Genomic DNA, 22,405 nt, shown 5'->3' on the forward strand with positions numbered 1-22,405 from the left:
ACTACTTGTCACATTCAACCATTACACACACACATACCCCAATAGGCACATCGGGAGGCAACCTAGGGTTAAGGGTCTTGCCCAAGGACACTGACATGTAATCAGGGAGGATATATACATATATATATATATATATATATATATATATATATATATATTGTGCTATTCTTTTTGCAGGAAACACAGATTCAAAATGAAGCGAAACCACAGAGCATCGTGTGCTTGATCAGAGGCCAACTGAAGGTTAGCAGTCTTGAATTAATGTGATAACTAAGATGACAAAAATTAAAAATTAAATGTAATGAGGGAAACAATGTTTTAAGTAAGATTTCTAGGTTGGTTAAAAAATAGTTTTAGCAAATGATTAATCTTCCCTACCATTTCACCTACAAAGTGCATGGTTATGTAACATTTGTTTAATGGTAATGATACCATTAACTTGTGCTTTAAACTGTAGTGTGTGAGAGCATCAAACCCCCAGAATGAGCTTATTATTGTGACTCATTGAAAACACAGCTGTACATTTTCCCCGTTCTTTTTATTTAACCAGAGAATCCCATTTTTGGTTTTACAGGGCTCACATGTGCACTTTAACAAACAGGCTTGTAATTAACAGGATTTTTTTTTACATACATGGTGTTAAATTGCTTTAAACTAAGTAAAAAACAAAAGTAAAAAAAGAGTATGTGAGGTCTGATATTGTATCCATCATCCATTTTAACTCTTCATTGTGATGATTTTGTTACAGATGACTTCAACGGCTGTTTGATTCTTCAGTGATTTGGAGGTTTTCTTTCTTTTGTGCTTGGCTCTAATCACCAAAGTGACATGAGACAGGAACAGTTGTGGTGATGCTGCTCCGCTCCACAACTCATGGATGTACAGTGACAACAGAGACAGTCCTGCTTCTGGAAAGAAGAGAAGAAGAGTTTAATTCACATGCATCACAATTTTTTTATAACTGAGTGCCATTGTGTGGCTTCATATAATCTTAGATAAATGTGTCAATACTTTTTTGTTTTCCTTTGTTTGAATCAGCATTTATTACATTATACTAAAATATTTCTTTTTATCCGTATCAAGTAAGCTCACACGTGCTTGAGAGCCTTTCAGATGCTTCTTCTTTGTGATTACTGCCAATATTATGTGTTCTGTAAACAATTGGAGTGCTTTGCTCTTCAATAATGTCTAGTAACAGAATTAATCAATCTGACTTCATGCATTGTCTTTTTTTTGTTTATTTTCTTGTACAAACACCACCTCCTTCATATTTGATATCTAACAGAAACTAAAATCAATATTGCAGAGCTAAGTAATAACTGCTGACCTGGACTTTTTTTAATTTTACTTCCAGCAAATACAGATAAATGAATCTTCTTTCAGATCTGTAGCTGTGATGGTATCCAAATCAAAAATATTTTTTACATTTAAGTTTAGTTTCAGTCTCTTTACATTATGGTGGCAAATTAAGAGAAAATAGAAATCTTTCAGTAATTGAAGTGAAAAAGTGAAAAAGTCGTATAGTTACATGAAAAGATATGTTTAGTATTCACAGTTGCAGATACAGAGTTTGTGATTAAGCAATCAGGGTCCTACCTTGTCTAGATGGATCATGAGTGGTGTCCGACATGCAGGCAGAGACCACAACCCCATGAAGTTCTGGAAGGTGGCCTTGTGTCTCCAGCAAGTGGATCATTATGTTGGTAAAAAGCTGGATGCTTTCTGTTCTTGCTGAAATGCTGGAGTGACACTGAGCTTCGCAGGTGTGATGGTAGAGCCGAAGGAGGTCTGCTTTCAAGGCAAGGTCGAGCATCACAGCATTTACGATTTCCTTGTGTTTTATCACTGCTTTTTCAAACCACTGCAAAAACTCTTTTACCCTATTTTCATCATACAAATCCTCCACCAGCCACCTCAGGGACCACTTTGTAAGCAGGTGTGCAGTATCACTGGCCAACTGACTGGAATCCAGTTTGTCTCTTGGCAGAGCTGACTGGGGTTCTGAGAGGTGAAACGCAGGTTCCCAGTGAGCAAAGATCCTGCCGAGGTAAGATTTACACTCTGCCAGGAGACTTTCTTCTTCTCTCTCTGTCTCGTTGTCCTTTGCCAGGTTCTCTTCTCGAATGCGGGTGTAGGAAATGTAGCTCTTAGCTCTGACCTTATCCTTCCCCGTCCCTGAAGAGGAAGATAAAAACATTTTTTATTCTATTTAAATTGGATGATGCTGTTTTTATGTAACTAAGTTGTAAATTTCAGATTTATAGAAGCTAACAGAAATAAAAACGATAAGATGTACAGTCACATCATGCAATAAAACACTTATGCTTAAATTTAATGGCAAGTTTGGCTTTGGGGTAGACTATGACAGCCAAATACCAAATAAGTTTCAGCTTTTTTGGTTCCATATATATTTTTAAAAGCCAAAATGTCTTGTATAATCAGCAGAGCTACAATGCAACAGAGGTTAGGTTAGGTAAGCTAAAACAAAACGGGCCCCACAATGTGTAATTATGAAATGTGCATTTTCTTTTGTAATGAATGGCTTATAAGCTAACCCACTCAAAACTCACATCAAAGGTTTACTAGAAGACTATGACTAGAGTTATGAGAGTTTAAACTTTTCTGTCCATGACTTGGAAAGAAAGAAAGCATTTGAAGGAACTCACCCATTAATTCCCTCACTTTGTGCTTTTCAGACAAAGCTTGTATTTGGGTAATGAGGGCAGTGCTGCTGGACAAGGAGGCCCAGCAGCGAAGCGGAGTGAGGGTTTCAGTGCAGGAGAGGGGCTGCTGATGGAGGGTGAGTCGGTCAGCTTGTTTGTTTACATTGACAGCTGTCCCACGATGCATCAGTACAGAGCAAAGAGTTTGCACAAACAAGCTGAGCTGAGTGGCCTTCACACCCAACCTGGAAGGGGAACAGCAAACAAACACAAGCATCCTTGACCAAAAGACTCTGACTTCTCAGTTTTAATCAGCCTGAAGCATCACTAGAAAAACTCAGTATCTGGAGGTTATGCTGCTTTACCTGAGGTGTCTGCTAATAGCTGATGTCACACACAGGAATTCATTAATGAGTGGGAGTGGGAGACATTTCACTAAGCCCCGAGGCTTCTCCTCAGTAGATGACATGTTAGCTTCATCAAACTTCTTCTCTTTCTGCGCAAGGATAGTAAACCACAGCATGTGGAGGAGCTCAATGATGGCACAGAGCAGCTGCTGGTTTAGTTTCCTGAAGAGGACATGATGTAGCAAATATGAAACAGACCAAGCAGATTATTTTATGCTTTTATGCTTATAATAACAACCAAGTTAACAGCAAAAAATGTACGCCTTACTTTTTTTCAACTACTTGTATTAGCCAACTCAGGAGCCCACAGCTCTTCGTGAGCCTACAAGTCGCTTTTGTCACACGGGCAGCGTGGCACAACACCCTGATGATTTGTGCCTGCGTGAAAAGTTTTCAGAAAAAATGTTTTTAGGTTTAAATGCTTGTCTTGATTTTTTTTTTTTTTTGCTACTTCACATTTAACTAATTCATCTCTGGTGTCACTCTTGACTCATGACTAATAATGAGCTGAAGAACTGTGTTTACAGCTGTGTGTACCTCGAAGTGTTCATCACACAGTGGGCTGCTACTGAAGCCTAAAAGGATCTGAAAGATGCGTTGCTGGTTGCACAGTTCGTAACAGTGTCCATCACTTATCCCTTCCTCAAGCACATCCAGGATCCACTCACGTTCCACTTTGTGCTGCAAGACAAGTAAAAGTCACACTTCCACAGATCACAGAAACAGATATCAGTCTAAAAATGCCTGACCTGAGCAAACAGATAAAAGGTTACACTTTGTTGGCACAAGAAAGGATTACTTAAGCAGTGATTTTATTATTTATTTTAACTAACATCTGCCTGATGTTATAAATAACTTGCACACTACAAAACACAAACAATGTGCTCAACAGTTTCATGTTAGAATTTACCTCCAAGTCAAAGCTAAAAAATAGCTTGAAGAATTCAGGGACTCTTCTGAAGTCCAAACTCTGGTGGGATAACAGAAACCTGTTCAACACCACGTACATGTGGTCCTCTAGAAATACAAGTAGGACAAGGTAAAGGTCAGTTACACTGAAAGATACATTAACACAATATTGTACTAAAGTACAAGGAATAAAGCACACAAAAAGGGAGTTCCTGATTTGTTTGACTCAGTCTAACACAAATATTGACCAAAACCTTCAGTATGAAGGACAAGTCAGGAAAAAGTCTATAATTACACACCAGGTTTAAGCATTTGCTGGGCTACTTTAGAGATGTAAGTGGTCATAACAAACGGTAGTCTTTGATTCTGCTGTGGAATTCCATTCTTGACCATGTCCATCAAGTATAGCAGCTGTTTGACAAGAAAAAAAGCAACAAGGTTTCAGGAGGCGATTTCTGAACACAATATTTGAATGCTTACAGAAAACCTCACAAACAATTTACCTGTCTTTTCTCTCTGAACCGAGCAGCCTCCAGGTGTTGGTAAAAACAGGTAAGGACGTGGTACGCTGCCGCCCTCAATTTTGGGTCGTAGCTACTTAGAGCCGTTACAGTTACTCCAAGAGCGTGGCTGGATACAAACTTGTGGCAGTCAATAACACACTCTGTCACACAGATGAAGAAAAATGTAACAGTTAAAGGCACTGATGACTAGCTTATTTTACTGGGTGATAACAAGCAGTCAAACATCCTACCTGGCTTCAGTATGACGCTGAATAAAGGCAAAAGAAAGCAGGGATCATACAAATTCCCAAGGTCCTTCACTGCATTGTTACTGTACAGCAGCTCCTGTCTATCCTAAAAGTTGGGCAAAATAGTGTATTAAAATCCCCTTCATTAAATAAAGAAGCACATTTTCCCAAAAGATGTTCTATATCTGAGAGCACTTTATATTTAACATTACATACAAAAAAAGAAAAAAAAAAAAATCACAACTGCTCTTGAAAATTTACACACCAATTTTGAAGAGTTTAGGGAGGAATGGGGGTGGGGTTGTGAACATATGCCTTGATATTCATTGGTCTAATTCTTTAGAGTAACTTTAAAACTAGAAAAATAATTGCGATTCAAACTCAACCTGCGGGATGATGCAGCGTTGCTGTGGAAACTTGGAAACAGTTTGGAGCATCCTGTCTACGTTAAGCAGAGCCAACACGTCGTCTGAGCTCGTCTGCTTCCAGAGAGATGCACCCAGGCTTTTCCTGGTCTTGTGATGCTCCACAGCAGCAGGGCCCCACATAAACGACCTGTATATTAGATAGAGAGAAGAAAAAAAAAAAAAAAAAAAAAAAACATGAGCGACTGTTTGAAACAAGCAATACTTTTTTACAGGCTCAGCATAAAAAAAGTAAATATAACTTACTGATATTTAAGCAGACTGACTTGGTTTCGTTCATATTCCTGGAGAAGCAGTAGCAGTTTCTGATCTATAAAACAAAATATTCTGTTAAATGAAAAATAAAAAAGCGCATTCTGATTTATCCCTGGAGGATCTGTTTACCTGATGTTGATAGTGTAGCTCCATATGCTCCCAAAAGCACGACAAAATGATTGACATTACAAACTGCTGGGCACTTTTTCACCAGACAAAAAAGAAGTGATACTAGCGCCTCTGAAATCACAGCAAAATAAGTGTGTTTGTTATCAATAAAGAATAAAAAAGAGAAAAGAAAAAAAAAGAGGGATGGCCTCAACTTTGCAATGCTCTGTTTCATGAAATGGACCTTTGGTTCGACCCCTGCTGGGCTCATCATTGGAGTCCAGCATGGAGGGCAGGAACTGAGAATGGCTGGTGACCATCATGTGTAGTGTGGATAAAGGTATCAGATCCTTCTGTACTTCTTTACTCCCATATACCAGCTCCACCAGGCTGCTCAGTGTGTGCAGGAAATGGTGATCTTGATAACGATACCTGGAGTGTTTAAGGATATTTTAGGTCATAAATAAATGAAATATGAATATAGTAAATATAGTGTTAGACTACTAAATAATAAAAAGAATAGCTTTAGATAGATATCCATACTTTAGTCCATTTTTGACAAAACTGTTCCACTCAGTTGCGTTCACTTCTTCAGCTGATGTCTGTTAAAAAAAAACATCATGAAATGCAAAAATAAGACTCATAAATGCACAATGTATGAGGAAAACAAACTCACAAGGAGTTGCTGCAGTCTTTTTAACATGCTGTGCTCCTGGTCTGATGGGGAAGCAGTCTGGTCTTTTGATTGACAGTATGAGGCTATGAGACACTTCAGGGCTGCACCAGTGACAGACCTCCTCCATACTTCTTGTTCCTCTGGGTAGTCAGCAAGTTTCTCTTTAATAACATCTACCAGTTGCCATCTAAAAAAAAATTAAATAACCAAAACATTTAGTTAAAACTTCTGAAAGTAATAAACTATTTTCTTACGGCCATACTCTATGTTTTACCTTTCAAAACTGTCCACATTTTGAAGAGCATTGGGAAGATTGTTGATAAAATCCCAGATGTCTATGATGTCTGCAGAGAGCTTTAGCAGCTTTGAAACAGTCTCTACCAGCAGGGCTCCAGAGTCCGTTCTCAGGTTTCCCAAAATACACACGGATAATTTGCCAAGCAGTGCGTCCATCAAGACTTTTAATACGTTTTTTTGAACTAAGAAAAACAACATTTCAAAAATATCCAAATTAATACAGACGTGGCAATGAGAAAAGACAAAGACAGACATAAATTCATATACTTTGACATAATAGAGAATTACTTAAAGCACACACCATCTTTGGGTCGGGCTGGATCCTCTTTAGTTGCTTCCTGTAAATACGTATTAATCAGCGGGAGGAAGGCTTCTGACTCTTTTAATAGCTTGTCCATGTTCGCAGGCTCTAGGCACCACATCTCAAAGCAGAGACGGTGAGAGGAGCAGTTCTGCAGCAGCAAAGAGCTGACCGCCAGAGCATCTGGGAGAGGTTTTTGTAGGCAGTGCAACAGCACATCAGTCTGGATAAGTTTGGCAGAGCCTGGCTCACTGGCCAGGGTCTGGAGCAGGAAAGCCTCTAGCTCAGGGCTGGAGCAGGACAGGACAAGGGTGCCCAGGCCGTGGAGGTGTGATTGTGTCAAAAATGTGCCATGGTTCTGGTAAGATGTAGTTTTACACTGTGTGAGAATTTGCAGGACTACATGGCCATAACTGCTGAGCTCAGACTGCTTCCCTGTGCTGCTGGGACAGATGAGACTTTCATGTGGAAGAACTAGCAACCTGGAAAGCACTAATCTCAGACTACTGGAATCCATGTAATTGTGCAAAGACAAGAGTGCCTGAAAAGTTCTGGAATGTGTCTTTGGAGGTTGAGAACCCCTTTCCATTAATTCCTTAAGAGCAGCTCTTTCTAGGGACCCCATGTAGCTACAGAGAAGCTCCAGGTGACCCAGTTCACAAAGAGTGGGAGCACTGATCTTCAATAGGGTCACAATGTTTTCAGTCAGCTGAGCACACAGATGTTTTAGTCGAACAGGGTTCAGAGAGTGAGGAGGTAATGCAGATAGCTCCAGAGCCAGAAACCACTGCTCTAAACATGGATGCCTGAAGATGGAGGCTAAAGCTGAAACGAGGATCTAAATACAGAAGGCTTCATATCAGAATCCAGACATAAAATAGAAGAATTAAAATAGATAGAAAAAAACTGTCAAATAAAATCACAGTAGAAGAAAAAAAAAATTCTCAAACCTGCTCCCTTTTGGTTTCCACTGTCTGTGACTGGTTGAGGTCCGAAAAGAGATCAGATTCTTCTTGAGCTTGTTCTGGTTCTGGCTCAGAGTTTTTAGTCTCATCAAAGCCTAGCACTTTAGTCACTATATCTTGGAGCATTTCCATTAAGGTCTCCAGAAGAGCAGCTCCAACATCTTTGGAAAACTGTGCAACATATTAAGATGAATTGTGTATACTTCATGCTTAACAATTTACTGAATAAACTTGTTTGGCGCACTTACCGTGCTGAAGTTTTCCACTGTTGATTTGATGTAAAGTAAAATCTGCTTGATTGCAACTGGAAATTCGTCCAGTGCTGTGGAAGCTAGAGCTTCTTTTGCATTTTTCTTGAAGCTGTCCTTAAGTAAAGAGCTTGGCTCTTGGACATAAGCAGCTTGCATTAGTGCAGAGAATGAAGTAGGGGGTGACAACCCACCTGAAGGGTGTTCAGAAGACTTGAACTGCAAAAAAAAGGGGAATAAAACAAATGACTGTAAATTGTCTGAATTTAAAAATAACATGTTTGTGACACTTCTTTATGGCACCAAAAAAAACTGACCAGTTCCTCACGGCACTGCTGTGGTAGCCATCTGGAGTAATAATGATGAAAGCGCATAATAGATGGATGATTACAAGCCGGGAGTCCAGAGGATACAAGCTCTTTATCGTACTGCTGCAGAGCCACACAGAGCGGGAACGGCTCTCTCTGACAGTGCAGCACATCTGAGAACACTGCAGACAAGTATTCACATACCACCCCTACGGGATGAAAAGGCAGATGTTCACCAAAATCACAACATACACACCCTTTACTTTTTAAATAAACTATTAATATGATTCAAATCTCTTTTAAAGCGTATAGAAAAATCTATATTCGAAGGAAAGTCAGAGAAAGACTTTCAACTCCAAAAATTGGTGATGCTGGACAGTAAGTGTACTGTTTATTTTACCTTTGTCTGCGGACAGTTTGTTTCGAGCCTCCAGAGCAGCAGGAACCAAAGCACTGAAGGGAAATGTTTGGGTAATGAGGTCTTCACTCAGAGATGGCCCAAACTCCTCCATCTCACCATCATTACCCTCCATGATGACATCCAGCATGTCCAAGACATCTGAAAGATATTCACATCTGGGTCAGATTTCAAAAGACGAAGATTTAAAGACATATTTGAAGTTTGGTTTTATATTTTAATCTTCACCATCAATGTGTGAAACTGGGATGCTGGTTGCGTCGCCCTCCTGGCTACTCAGATTGGTTTGCAGATTAGCTGCCTCCTGGACGAGGCTGGCAACTTTATCTGTGTATTCGTAGGAACTGCAAACCAATTTAACCAACACCTAGAATAAGAGGCAGGCATGTCAACTATAACTTACAGTTTCAAAATGTTTTATTTTTTCTAGCCAATGGTGCAACAGATATATATCAGAACCAAAGACTTGCCCTTTCCAAGAACTGGATAACAGAGTCTTGTTGGTTTGGTTCTAGCTTGCTGAGCTGGTAAAGCCAGATCTCAAGTTCAGTCAAATTGTGCTCAAATACCCCAGTGTCCTTAAGCACCTGAACATATTTCAGGAAAAAAGAAGAGTGGTTATTTGTCCTGAAAACAGCAACATAAAGCTTTCACTCCAGCATTTCATGTCTTTATCACTTCAGGTTCCTGTGATCATTATGGAAACTTTTTTTTCTGAGGACTGACACAGTTGACGGACTTCAAACAAATATACTGTTTTTAAATTATTCTTTGCCCTAGATTCAATGCTATATCATATTTATAGTTTTATAACCCAACTTGATCAATATGGTGCAAATATGGGAAAATAAACCAAAACAAAGCTCCAAGCCTAATCTAATTCTTGCTTGGAGAGAAGATTTTGTGTTATCTAAAGAATCTAAATGACGTGTAACTTACATTAAGTGGATGCTCACAGCACAGTGCAAAACAGAAAATCTTTCTTACCTTTACAACCAGCTTCTGTGTTGAGGATTTCAGGTGGCTGCTGTTGCAGCTGTTAACAAACATCTTGAGAAGCAGGTGAAGTACTGACTTCTCTCTGGATGATGATTCTGTGTCTGCAGCATCCTGTTTAAGAAAAAGATTGTAGAACAAATCAGACACCACACAAATTACAAAGTTGTATGTTATAAACAAATCCTCATTAAAAAGACAGTAATGGCAGAACAAAACTTGTTCACCTGTATGCGGAACCAAGAAAATTTTTTTGCGGGTAGATCCAACGCCAACTGCAGTATCTGATACTGCAGCACTGGAGGAACTTCATCTCTTATTCCTTTCTCTGACACAATCCCTAAATAGGATGGAAATTATTAAGCTGTAAATGTAATTTTTTTTAAACAATTACATCATTAATCAATGCCATATCATATCAACAAATTACCTTTCAGGAGTTTGCTGAAGTCAAACTTGCACTGAACAACCAGATGTGGCACCACTTTCTGGTAAAGACACATGACCTGAAGAATCAAAGCCTTCAGCAGAATGACCTCAGCTGTCTCAGTAACTGCGAAACAAAGTACACGAGCCAGTCAAGTGACATTGATCCATTTTGTTTTAAAAGATTTATAAGAGCAAATAAAATATATGCGCTTGAGATTATTACCAGACAGCTGATTTTTATCATCTGTCAGTTCAGCATTGCCCCCACTTTTAGCCTCGTTATCATCACCATCAACTTTCTCCTTCTTGCTGAGTGACTGCCATCTTGAAACTATGCCTGTCATGTCGGGCAAAATCTGAAACAGACAAGTGAAAATATTAATTACAGCATCTGAAAGTGCATCGCTATTGTTAGCATGAGTTAGCATGAGCATACCTTGCTGAGTGACTCCCTGTATTGCTGTACCAATTCCTCCATCATGTCAACAGTGTATACATCTGACTTGTACCACACAGTCTTGTCCAAAAGATATTCCATATTCTTTTTGGCTCGTTTCAAGATGAAATTCATCATGGATACAGTTGTAAGCTGGACTGCAGGGTTGGAAAGCTGTCATTCAAATAAAGACATATTCAACATTTTCCTTTAAAAACAAAATAAAAAAAAAAAAGAAAAGAAAAATGTTGACTAAAATAATTTACAACACAAAGTTAAGTCACTTACACTGAGGCCCTGTGTGAAGAAAGTCTTGTTACAGACTGGGGGTAGAGATGTCACCATAATCATGTTGAGCAGACGAGACAAAGGGATCACTTCACGAGTCTGAAAGATTGTGGAAATCTCTGGCTGAGCCTCGTAGATCTTAAATGGAAATATACAGATCACTTTTAAAACCACACATCTTTGCAAACAGACAACTATACAATCAATAATTACCTTTTTAAGTAACTTGACATTGTCTTGCCAGGCACTTCTGAGGCGTGGGGTATAAGAATACTGAGTTTCCTTGAAGTATCTGGACAAAATGTCAGGGCTGGCTTTTAGTACATTCACCAGCAGGTCTGCCACCAACTCATCCTCATTCGCTTGTTTCAGCCCAACCAAGAACTGAAGCAACACAAGATTCCCAGCTCTACAGACAAAGTAAAATATTCAGTCAGCATAGGGAGTCTTGAGAGAAGTAAAAAGCAAACTTGAAACATGAATTACTTACCTGCTAGCTGTACCAAAGCTGGCATCATGAAAGCTGATTCCATGCTTCCGGGAGCAACACAGGTCAAGAAGAAAGCTGTGAACAAGTTCCCGGACGACTGATAATCCAGCAGAATCTGAAAACTCCTCTGTCTTGTGAAGGCACGATTAAATAGAAATGAGATGCACAACTTATAAAGCAAATTTGGATGACAGCATTTCTGTGCATGAGAACAAGTCAGTAACTTACTATCTTATCATCAATGCGTGCATCTACAATCCCATTCCACTTGTACAGAGATGCAATGTTGGCCAATACAGCAGCAGTGAAAAAGCGGACTTTCTGGGTTTTACTAATGGCTTTGTTAAGCACGATCTGTCGAAGAAAACATAAATATTTAAGCAAATGCAAAATAATTTTTTATTTAAATTCATAAATTGCAAAGCTCTTACTCTAGTCTTTAATGTGGACAAAATCAGATTGACTGTGGAAATCCTGTCCTCCTTCACACCCGTATTCAAGATGTGTGGCAGCAGCTCTAGTCCATAAAATAAAAAAGTTATCCACACACTGAAGTTACTCTGTGTGAATTTTAACTCGTGTGTAATTCTTACCTTTAACCTCTAATATTTGTCCAATAGTTGCACCAGAACCAGAGACCAAAAAGGACAGCACAAACTGAATAAAAGCCAGGCGGACATCAGGTTTACCCTGAACAAAGGAAAAAAATTAAGGACTCCATATATTTACAGTATTTGATAAATTATGACACGCAGTGTATATTGAAAATACGAAAACGGTGGCGCACCCTTTTATCCTTTCTTTTTGCCAGCCCAGACAGAGCTTTAATGTTTAGCTGACTGAAGACCTCTCTCGCAGCTTCTGCACCCTGAGACACCATGGCAGATAGCAGACTGAGGCACTGCTGGACAAACCTGTTTACAACAGTTAACACAACTTATGGCTATGGACAGAAAAAATGTGGCGAGCTGACAATGCATTGATGTAATTCGATCTACCTGTGATTTGCTGAATTGAAAGACCCTTGCAAAAGCTTCATGTAGTTAGAAGATATCTTTTTCACTATTGTATTGCCAACCATACTGAAGTGGGAGAGGTCACTGGCTGTCCTTAGAAGTATTATTTGCAAGCTCTCAAAAATCAGCATCATCTGGGGAAAAAAAAGAAAAGGTTTCATTACACAGATTATTCTGCAGAAAGTCAGTTTCACGTACGCGTGCACTTCAGCTTACTTCGTTCTCTGTGTGCTTTGCTCCTTCTAGCAGTTTTAATATTTCTGCACACTCCACTGAGATTTTAACATAACCCTCAACCACATCATACAGGTCAGAGCGTGGCAGCTTCTTCGCAACCGATATGAATTTCTCCAGTCCTGCAGTCATAAATCAAAAGACCGGACAAAAGATTATGGACAATAAAATACATAACATTCTTTTTTTTTTACAATTATTTGTATTAACCTCTTTTCACCTCTCAAACTTAGAAACATACTTACCCTTCATGGCTGTGGTGGGACCTTTCAGCATGGCTTTAAATTCAGTTCCATTGAACTCCGGAGCTTTTTCTTTTTTCACCGGAACTCCTGTCTCCGCCGAGACTTCGCTGCTGCGCTTTTTACCCATTGTTTAGACAAAAATAGCTATTAATGTCTAACTGTTCAAGTTTGTCATATTTCACAACTCTGTTTTAAGAAATGCCGTCAGCCTGACGCACGTTGTAGTATAAACAGAAAATCTTCCCTTAGACTAGTCATCCGTAAGGAAACATTTGCTGCCGAAAGTATAGTTCCGCATTGTTTTTTCTCCTCACAAAGCAAACTGCTGCATTGTCGCTGCATAAAAGCTGTAATTTTCTAATATAGACATTATATAAAATAAAGAATTAATATAACAACTTAAAGAATTGTGGATCTATGTAAGTTACAGTAACAAATATAATTTAATGGGCAAACAGTAAACAAGAAGGAGTATTTGAATGGCACAAGACGGGAGGTGAGTTAGATCAAATGGATACTCTTCAAAATACAACAAGAATGTTCAATAAGTATCCGACATTACCATTTCTCAAAATGGATTTTTCTTTTCTTTTTTTTTTTTTCTTTTTTTTCTTTTTTCCAGGAAGGATTTGAAGGGCGTTAAAGAAATAGTGTGACAAAGTTCAGATGGCAAACACTTTCAGTTGGTGACCTAATGGAAAACCCTCACTTCTCTTGGTGAGAAATTGTGATCTAGGAATTGTTAAGCCAAGGCAAGGCAGTTTATTTGTATAGCACATTTCATGTACAGGACAATTCAAAGTGCTTTACATAAAACAAAGGCATTACAGATATTTAGAAATAGTAAAAGGCATCAACACATAATCACAATAAAATAATAAATTACATTAAAATAATTAAAAGCAACATAAGTTTTAAAAAAAAGTTACCGTGCAGATTTCATGCATAGCAGCATAAGAAAAGAAATGTTTTTAACCTGGATTTAAACATGTCTACATTTGGTGAAAGTTTAATCTCCACTGGCAGTTTGTTCCATTTGTTTGCAGCATAACAGCTAAATGCTGCTTCTCCATGTTTAGTCTGGACTCTGGTCTGGACTAGTTGACCAGAGTCTTTGGCTCTAAGAGCTCTGCTAGGTTTATATTCTCTGAACATATCACAGATGTATTCTGGGCCTAAACCGTTCTGGGATTTGTAAATGATCGGAAGGGTTTTAAAATCTATTCTGTGACTGACTGGAAGCCAGTGTAAAGATTTCAAAACTGGTGTGATGTGTTCAGATCTCTTAGTCCTGGTTAAAACTCTAGCAGCAGCGTTTTGGATGAGCTGCAGATGTTTAATGCTCTTTTTAGGAAGTCCTGTTAAAAGACCATTACAGTAATCCAGCCTACTGGAAATGAATGCATGGATGAGTTTTTCTTGGTTTTTCTGGGAGACTAAACTTTTAATTCTGTTGATGATTCTGAACTGGTAAAAAGCTGTCTTAGTGACAGCTTTGATGTGGCTGCTGAAAGTCAGATCTGAGTCTATCAACACTCCAAGGTTACGAGCTTGGTCAGTGATTTTAAGAGCCCTCTTCTCTTTGCTACCAAACAGAATAATCTCTGTTTTGTCTTCATTTAATTTTAGAAAATTCTCCTTCATCCAGGTGTTTATTTGCTCCAGACACTGATACAATAAGTCTATTGGACTGCAGTCATCTGGTGACAGAGACACATAAAGTTGGGTATCATCTGCATAACTTTGAGAATTAATGCTATAGTTCTGCAATATTTGACCCAAAGGGAGCATATACAAGTTGAACAGAAGAGGTCCAAGGACTGACCCCTGGGGGACTCCACAAGTCATGGCCACTCGCTCAGATTCATAGCTGCCAATCGTAACAAAATAACTCCGGCCTTCTAAATAGGACCTGAACCAGTTAAGGACCACTCCAGAAAGTCCAACCCAGTTTTCCAGCCTGTGCAACAGGATTCTGTGATCTACAGTATCAAACGCAGCACTGAGATCCAACAGAACCAGGACTGATACTTGACCAGAATCAGTATTCAACCTAATGTCATTTAACACTTTGACCAGAGCTGTTTCAGTGCTGTGATGAGGTTGGAAGCCGGACTGAAATTTATCAAGATTTCCACTTTCATTTAAAAAGTCATTAATCTGGTGAAATACAACTTTCTCAATAATCTTGGAAACAAAAGAGAGGTTAGAGACAGGTCTATAGTTGTTCATTATAGAGGCGTCTAGAGTCCTTTTCTTTAGGAGTGGCTTAATAGCAGCTATCTTTAGTAACTTGGGAAAAATGCCTGATGCCAGTGAGCTGTTAACTATCAGTAGGAGATCACTTTCTACTGAGGTAAAAACTGTTTTTAAAAAGTCGGATGGTATCATGTCCAGAGTGGATGTTGTTGATTTCAAATGCCAAACTGTTTCTTGTAGGATTTTTAAATCAACCATTTTAAATTGCGACATAACATCAGAATTATTTCCTGGTTTTAGACACAGACTACTTTTCTTGTGTGACTGTGTGGAATTAATATTTTGCCTAATTGTTTTCATTTTTTGGCTAAAAAAGTTGGCAAATTAGTTGCATTTCTCAGTGGAAAGGAGCTCTGGTCTTATCTGTATAGGAGGATTTGTAAGTTTTTCAATCATAGTAAACAGAGTGCGAGAATTGTTGACATTCCTGTTAATCATTTCAGATAAATGCAGCTCTCTGGCCGAGCACAGCTCATTGTTATAGTTATGCAGGCTTTGTTTGTACAGCTCATAGTGAATTTAAAGTTTATTTTTACGCCATTTCCGCTCAGTTTTTCTGCATTCTCTTTTTAGGCTGGTAACCACAGTGGTGTTTGTCCATGGTGTTTTCTGTTTGCTCAAAGTGCTCTTGATTCTTATCGGTGCAACAGCATCCATTACATTCAAGACTTTCAGACTGAAATGATCCAGGAGTCCATCAACTGACTCTGCACTGGTTGTTGGTAACATAGCTATGGCCTCCACAAACTTAGCACTTGTTCTTTCATTAATGTACCTCTTCCTAACCGAGGAGCAGGTTGGTTGGACATTCTGAGTAATCAGTAAATCAAACAAAATACTAAAATGGTCAGACAAGGCCAAGTCAGTGACCGCAACAGAAGAAATATCAACACCATTTGAAATAACCAGGTCCAGAATGTGACCTTGAATGTGGGTCGGTTCTTTTACATGTTGCCACAAACCAAACATGTCCAATATGGAAGAAAATTCCTTGACATTACCATCCGTCATGTTATCTATGTGAATGTTAAAATCCCCAGTTAAGAGAAATGGTTAAAATCAGTACAGATAACCGACAATAATTTAGAAAATTTATCAATAAAATTTACACAGTGTCCTGGACGTCTGTAGATGATTAGAAATAGGATTTTAGGAACACCCCTTAAAATAAAACTAAGATATTCAAAAGAAGTAAAATCAGCAAATGAAATCTCTTTACACTGAAATTAATCTTTAAATAAGGCAGCTTCTCCTCCCCCTTTCCTTTCGTTTCGACATTTACTAAAATGAGGGGGTGTTGTTTCATTAAGAACTGTAGCACTTGTGTCTTCTGTTAACCACATTTCTGTCAGAAAAAGAAAGGGATTACCGCCACAACAGGCACCGATGACCTTACAGCCACAGCTCTAGATGGCATCTTCAACAATAGAGACACAGCCCACTCAAACTCAATGTCCCCCACCTTAACTGCAACATTGTTTAAGCTCTGCCGGAGATGGGAGTTGAAACTCTTTCTGACAGGGCACTCCGCCGAATGTTCCCAGCAGACCCTCACAATATGTTTGAGTATGCCTGGCCTTACCAGCATCCTCCCCCACCATCTGAGCCAAATCACCAGCAGGTGATCAGTTGACAGCTCCTCCCCTTTCTTCACCCGAGTGTCCAAGACATGTAGCTGCAAGTCCAATGATACGACTACAAAGTCGATCATCGAACTGGGGCCTAGAGTGTCCTGGTGCCAAGTGCACATGTGGACACTGTTATGCCTTAACATGGTGTTCAGACAATCCATAATGAGCACAGAAGTCCAACAACAAAGCACTATCGGATTCAGATTAGGGGGGATGTTCCTCCCAATCACACCCCTCCAGGTCTCACTGTCATTACCTACATGACCATTGAAGTCCCGCAGCAGAACGAGGGAGTGCCCGGAAGGAGTGCTTTCCAACACCCCCTCCAAGGACTCCAAAAAGGGTGGATACTCAGAACTGTTGTGTGGTGCATAAGCACAAACAACAGTCAAGACACCTAAAGGCGGAGGGAGGCTACCCTCTTGTTCACCGGAGTAAACCCCAACATTCAGGCGCCAAGTTGGGGGGCAATGAGTATGTCCACCCTAGCTCGACGATTCTCACTGGGAGCAACTCTAGAATTGAAGAGAGTCCAGCCCCTCTCGAGGACAGTGGTTACAGAGCCCAAGCTGTGCATCGAGGTGAGTCCAACTATATCGAGTCAGAACTGCTCAACCTTGGGCACCAGCTCAGGCTCCTTCCCCACCAGAGAGGTGACCTTCCATGTCCCTAGAGCTAGCTTCTGCATCCGAGGATCAGACCACCAGGGTCCTCACCTTCAGCCGCTGCCCAGCTCACACTGCACCCGACCCCTATGGCCCCTTCTGCAGGTGGTGAGCCCACAGGAGGGGGACCCATGATACACAGAACCATGATGTTATGTAATAATTATAATGGTAAGGTTCACATTAAATTGTGGGCCGTCCACAATTTAATTTAAGCAAGAAAGGCTTGAGACTTACAAGGCTGATTGGATCTGTTGGTATGGTTATCATGTCTAGATGAATAAGCTGGACTGAGCCTGTGGTACGCTATAAGTCTGCTGAACCATCTAGAAGGTAATGTTATTCAAAGTGATCAAAAAGGTTTAATAAGAATAAGCTAAGAGTCAAATTCATAATTTCAACCCAAAACCCTAAACAATGAAGAAATGATGGTATCCTCTGCAACCTGTTATCTTTAAGGATATTATTCACTTTAAAAAATGTGTCTTTGCTTACTTATATTAGCTCTTCTATAAAAGCTTTAATGCATAAACTGTTGAAATGGTCATGTAAAACTATTTTGGTTCACAGTCTTGAATAGTAACTGAGAGTATGCACAACAGTATGCACAGCAAACTATTATGTACATGACTGACTGTATAGATGTTTAATTTTTCATATTCATCAGTTATAATAACTAATTAATATATAATCTCTAGAAAGGCTTTTTGAAGCTCCCTTTAAAGAAAAAAGCAGATTGTGCCTAAGGGATGTTATGTGTTATTTTATGTATTATGGCTGAAAATTACATCAATTTATTTCTATAAATTCATAATAATGTTATAAATGTTCATAGTGTATCAAAGATTAAAAAGTCTTTGATGGGAATGTCTCACATTTTTGTTCTGTCAGTAACTCGTACACTTCAGTTTGGAGAAATATTCTCATTGCTGTTTTTGCTATTTTTATACATATCAGTCTCCAACATACCATGTTTTAATCTTCTCTTAGTGTCAGCATAAAATGCTAGGGAAACACACACTTTATTGAAACCAGGTAGACAAAGTTGTGGTTTTGTTTTGCTGCCTATTTGAAGGGTATGTGGTTTTCAACCAAATTATAACTTGTTCTAAGTTATTCTTTTAATAGATTTCTGCACATTTTGTCTGACCAGACCTAATTGTTGGTATCCGAATAATGAGGGTCAACTTGTGTTCGATAAAACATTTCAAGTCCAAGTTCCTATGTTTGTAAAAACATGTTTACAGTATTTTTTTTTAAAGTATATTGAGTTTTTGTTAAACTGATATATAGACTAAAGCTTAAACAGACCCACTGGTAAATTAATTCTAAGCTCACTCAGAAAATCTGACATCTATGTAAAACAGGCATTATACTAACACATGATTTTCCAAAAGACATGTCTTCTTTTGGTTTATGCCAGGAAAACAACAATTTGCTTTTGGTTAAGGTGAACTTCAATTAAACTAATAGAACAAAGAGAGAAAGAAAAAAAGGAACAGTATTTTTTTCTCTCTTTCTTTCTCTCGCTCTCTCTCTCCCTGTCTCTCTCTCTTACCACAAATTTTTAACTCAAGATGTTATTTAATCAAATGGCCAACAGGGGTCACCTTTGCATGATTTGAGAGCTTAGGAGTAATGTGCAAACTTTGCAGGGAAAACTGATTTTAACAGCAGCTCTAGAGTTAATCCAAAGGCTCAGTTGATCAGATACGGTCCAGCCAAACAGTCATCTTTATGGGAATTACTGGAAGATGGTACAATTTGTTGTCTGTTGCATAGTTTAGTGAAGCCTCCACACTCACTAAGAGCAGGGCATGATTATCAGACATCTTTTGTTAAGTTGAGCTTGCAAAGTCTGCTGTTGTCTGGAATGTTACTTGGGATGGTAATTTAATTATAGCTCAGTGCTGTGCATACTGTAAAACACATTTGGAGTAGAAATCACTGAAAACCACTTAAATGGGAATTTTGGAATAAAAGGGTTAAATATCCGCTAAATGATGTTACATTAAAAACTCACTCTGAGGGTATTTTATTTATTTATTTGAGTTATTTGACAGGGACATTGCATTTGTACATAGTCACAAAATATTGTAGCTGATGCCTTGCAGAGTTTTTAGCCAAAGCTAGTTCTCAACTCTTGTCCCTGGTTGGGCTTTTCTACACTACATTACAATACATTAAAATACATTAAAATACATGTATGTCTTACAAAATCTATATAAATCTAACCTAAACACACAATACAAAATCTATAATTCTTTTACACACACATACAGTACTATTTACAAGTGGGTACAGTTTTGGTTTGTTTTAAGCCAAAATTTAAGCCTAGCGCTGAAGGTTTTAAACTCAGATATTGTCTTAAGTTCAGTTGGTAATGTATTCCACAGCTTTGCACTTTCATAAGAACTCTGGTGCTAAATTATTGATACATTTGAATATTAGTTTAAGAAAGCACAAGTGACTAAAACTTGAAAAGCTTAGCAATTTATACTTTTCTAGAATTTTGCAGTGGTGGTAGCGGATTTGCTTTCTGTCCATAAGTTTTATTGCTTGATTGTACAATGACCCAATGCACTTTATGGCTGAGGGAGGGGCCTGGCCCCATGCTGTCATGCAATATGATATATGTGAGAATATCATAGCATGCATGTAAAGGAGGGCTGCCTGGTCTGGGATATAGTGCCTGATTATTTTAAAACAATTTAAATTGGTTTTTATTGTTTTTGTATTCTTCAGCTTTAACAGCTTAATTGTGCAGTTCCTACTAATCCACTGTCAACCAATTTTAATTCAAACAAATATTGTCCTTTTTAAACACCCATGTGTTTTTTTCCCAAAAGGAAACACCAGAAGTTATTTCCCAAACCCTGACCTAACTGAAGTACTGACATAATCAAATATTTTTTTATTAAGTTAAGTGCTCTGATGCAGCTAGTCTAATAGTAATTGACAGCTTCTTTTTTTAACCACTAGCAAATAAATATCTAGTATAAAACAGTCTGGAGGGTATGACAAAACTAACAAAAATGCATCTTAAATCAAGGTTTAGGCAAGTAAAGCCATGTTAACTCTTTAAAGTGCGAAGATAAGTATCAGATTGTACACCACAGGGTTTTGAGCTAAGTTTTTACCATGAAGTGATGCAAAAAGTCTCAAAAACATTATGTGCATAAAGCATTAAAGAAAAACTTAACTACATCAAACAGTCAACAAAAAACAAAAAACATAGAAAAAAACATCATAAAAATTACTCTTTGAAATGTATATTCTTTATGCAAGTACCTTTTTTAAAACCACGAGCAGACAACTCATGCTGACAAAATATTCTTTGCTGCTCTTTTTTGCTCATCACTCTTTCTTGTTGGTCATGTGCTATAGAGGTAATATTATTGCTTTTCTTTTGTATGGCTTTTGTGTAAAATAAAAGCTATGCAGTATTCCAGTGGCCCTCTCCAGAGTTATTCTCACTAATACTCAACAGAAATGATGAAATAGCAACATTTGTCGACACATAATAATTCACACATAATCGACACAAAATAGTTTGACCAATCAGGCTTAAAAAATGTGTGATGACAATTGGTGTGCAGTTCTTTTGTACACCATCACCAGACCTGTTTGGAAGTGATGAGCGATGCAGCCAATAAGTAATTAACTTTGTAGTCTGTGACGGTGTGGCTGGAAGCAATATAAAACCAGTGAGGAACTGCCTAGAAAAGTGCACGAACTCTGGAAAAGACTGTGCAGGTTGGCACTTGAACCAGTGAGCTCTCACTTGGAAATTAAGGATTTTAAGGTCATCCACTGACCCTTCCTTCCTTTTCATATGGTATTGGTATTCTGGTCAACAGTGGCAACTTTCGACATCATTAGGTGGCAAGCATCAGGGGGCATTAGGTGTTGTCACATTATGAAGTTGACTACCTCCCTGACTACCATCTACAATTCCCGCTGCTCAGCAGAGCCAGAAACATCTTAAAGGACACCACCCACCCTGGCTTCCGTCTCTTCAACCTGGTGCCGTCTGGCAGGTGCTTTAGGTCCATCAAGGCCAGAAGAAATAGACTCAGGGACAGTTTTTTTTCCCAAAGCTGTCACCATTCTGAACACAAACTTGCACTAAATCAAACTGCACTGCCATTTGCACATAAAATATTTGCACTGCTTTTTAAATCTCATTGTACTGGGTATAATGACAATAAAGGCTAATCTTATCTTATCTAATGACAGTAGCGGAAACATCAATGGTGGCCAGACAGATGTTTTGTCACAGCAAAGAAGTGAGAAATAAAAATTAGCTATTGTATTTTAACTGTCTTTACTGTGGTTGCATTAGTTACTCTCTTCCACAAATGAGGCTGCTCCTAAACTGCCTAAGATGCTTCATTCATAGTCCAGGCTTTTCTTTCTTCAAATATAATTATAAATGTTTTTACGTACCTTGTAACTCAACTCAAAAAAGCATTTTCAACATATTATATTTGATGCTATTGAAAAACCAAGAAATTCTCATTCCCAGTTAATCACATTATGCTGCTTGGTCAAGAACCCCTCGTATCAGTTTTCAATGCACAAGTTTCCCCCTTGTTAGTCAATTTCTCATGCACAGTAAACTATTTATATCTTTATGTTGTTAGTTATTCTTCTATGGTTGTAAATAGTGTTTTGGCGGTTCCAAATCTAAATCTAACATAACAACATTCAACATACATGAATATTCAAGTAACCAGTGAGCTTCTAGGTTCCTGAAGAAGTCTGTTTTTCTCACACATATAGCCCTGACCACAGATTTTGTTTGAGTCCTCTTCCTAAAAGTTTTGTTTTGTTTCTGACAGTTGAATGGCAATGCAGCTAGTGTCAGACCCTGTTTTGTTTTTTTTTTAGATAAGAGAGGAAGCGGTGGTAGCACAGCTATCTAGACCATTAATGTTGATTTTATTTTCGAAGTTCTGGTCTAGTCTTGCACAATTTCCAAA

The 22,405-nt window shown here is 38.5% G+C and overlaps 1 protein-coding gene across 1 annotated transcript; it reads right to left on the reverse strand.

The window, feature by feature from the left end:
* Positions 1-270: 270 nt before the first annotated feature.
* urb1 (URB1 ribosome biogenesis homolog) lies at positions 271-13,105 on the reverse strand. The gene is made up of 39 exons (XM_041994744.1): positions 12,866-13,105; positions 12,603-12,742; positions 12,369-12,520; positions 12,158-12,284; positions 11,964-12,060; positions 11,802-11,887; positions 11,599-11,724; positions 11,371-11,501; positions 11,094-11,289; positions 10,881-11,018; positions 10,593-10,766; positions 10,380-10,512; positions 10,158-10,280; positions 9,955-10,067; positions 9,719-9,841; positions 9,202-9,318; positions 8,960-9,098; positions 8,714-8,872; positions 8,323-8,522; positions 8,006-8,224; positions 7,743-7,928; positions 6,793-7,630; positions 6,469-6,673; positions 6,195-6,381; positions 6,062-6,120; positions 5,763-5,950; positions 5,540-5,650; positions 5,402-5,465; positions 5,117-5,285; positions 4,734-4,836; positions 4,483-4,643; positions 4,279-4,390; positions 3,981-4,087; positions 3,608-3,751; positions 3,339-3,448; positions 3,029-3,232; positions 2,667-2,908; positions 1,597-2,175; positions 271-908 (listed from the first exon to the last, which is right to left on the reverse strand). The coding sequence occupies exons 1-39, from the start codon at positions 12,990-12,992 to the stop codon at positions 718-720; spliced, it is 6,780 nt and encodes a 2,259-aa protein (XP_041850678.1). The 5' UTR covers positions 12,993-13,105; the 3' UTR covers positions 271-717.
* Positions 13,106-22,405: the final 9,300 nt, after the last annotated feature.

Source organism: Melanotaenia boesemani, chromosome 9, assembly GCF_017639745.1.
Source record: "Melanotaenia boesemani isolate fMelBoe1 chromosome 9, fMelBoe1.pri, whole genome shotgun sequence".
Taxonomy (NCBI): domain Eukaryota; kingdom Metazoa; phylum Chordata; class Actinopteri; order Atheriniformes; family Melanotaeniidae; genus Melanotaenia; species Melanotaenia boesemani.

Coding starts and splice junctions, on each gene's coding strand:
- urb1 (XM_041994744.1), bottom strand. CDS start 12,992: ATGGGTAAAAAGCGCAGCAGCGAAGTCTCGGCGGAGACAGGAGTTCCG. Junction 11,725..11,801: donor TGTCCACATTAAAGACTAGA/GTAAGAGCTTTG, acceptor TTTCTTCGACAG/ATCGTGCTTAACAAAGCCAT. Junction 7,631..7,742: donor TGGAAACCAAAAGGGAGCAG/GTTTGAGAATTT, acceptor TTCTGTATTTAG/ATCCTCGTTTCAGCTTTAGC.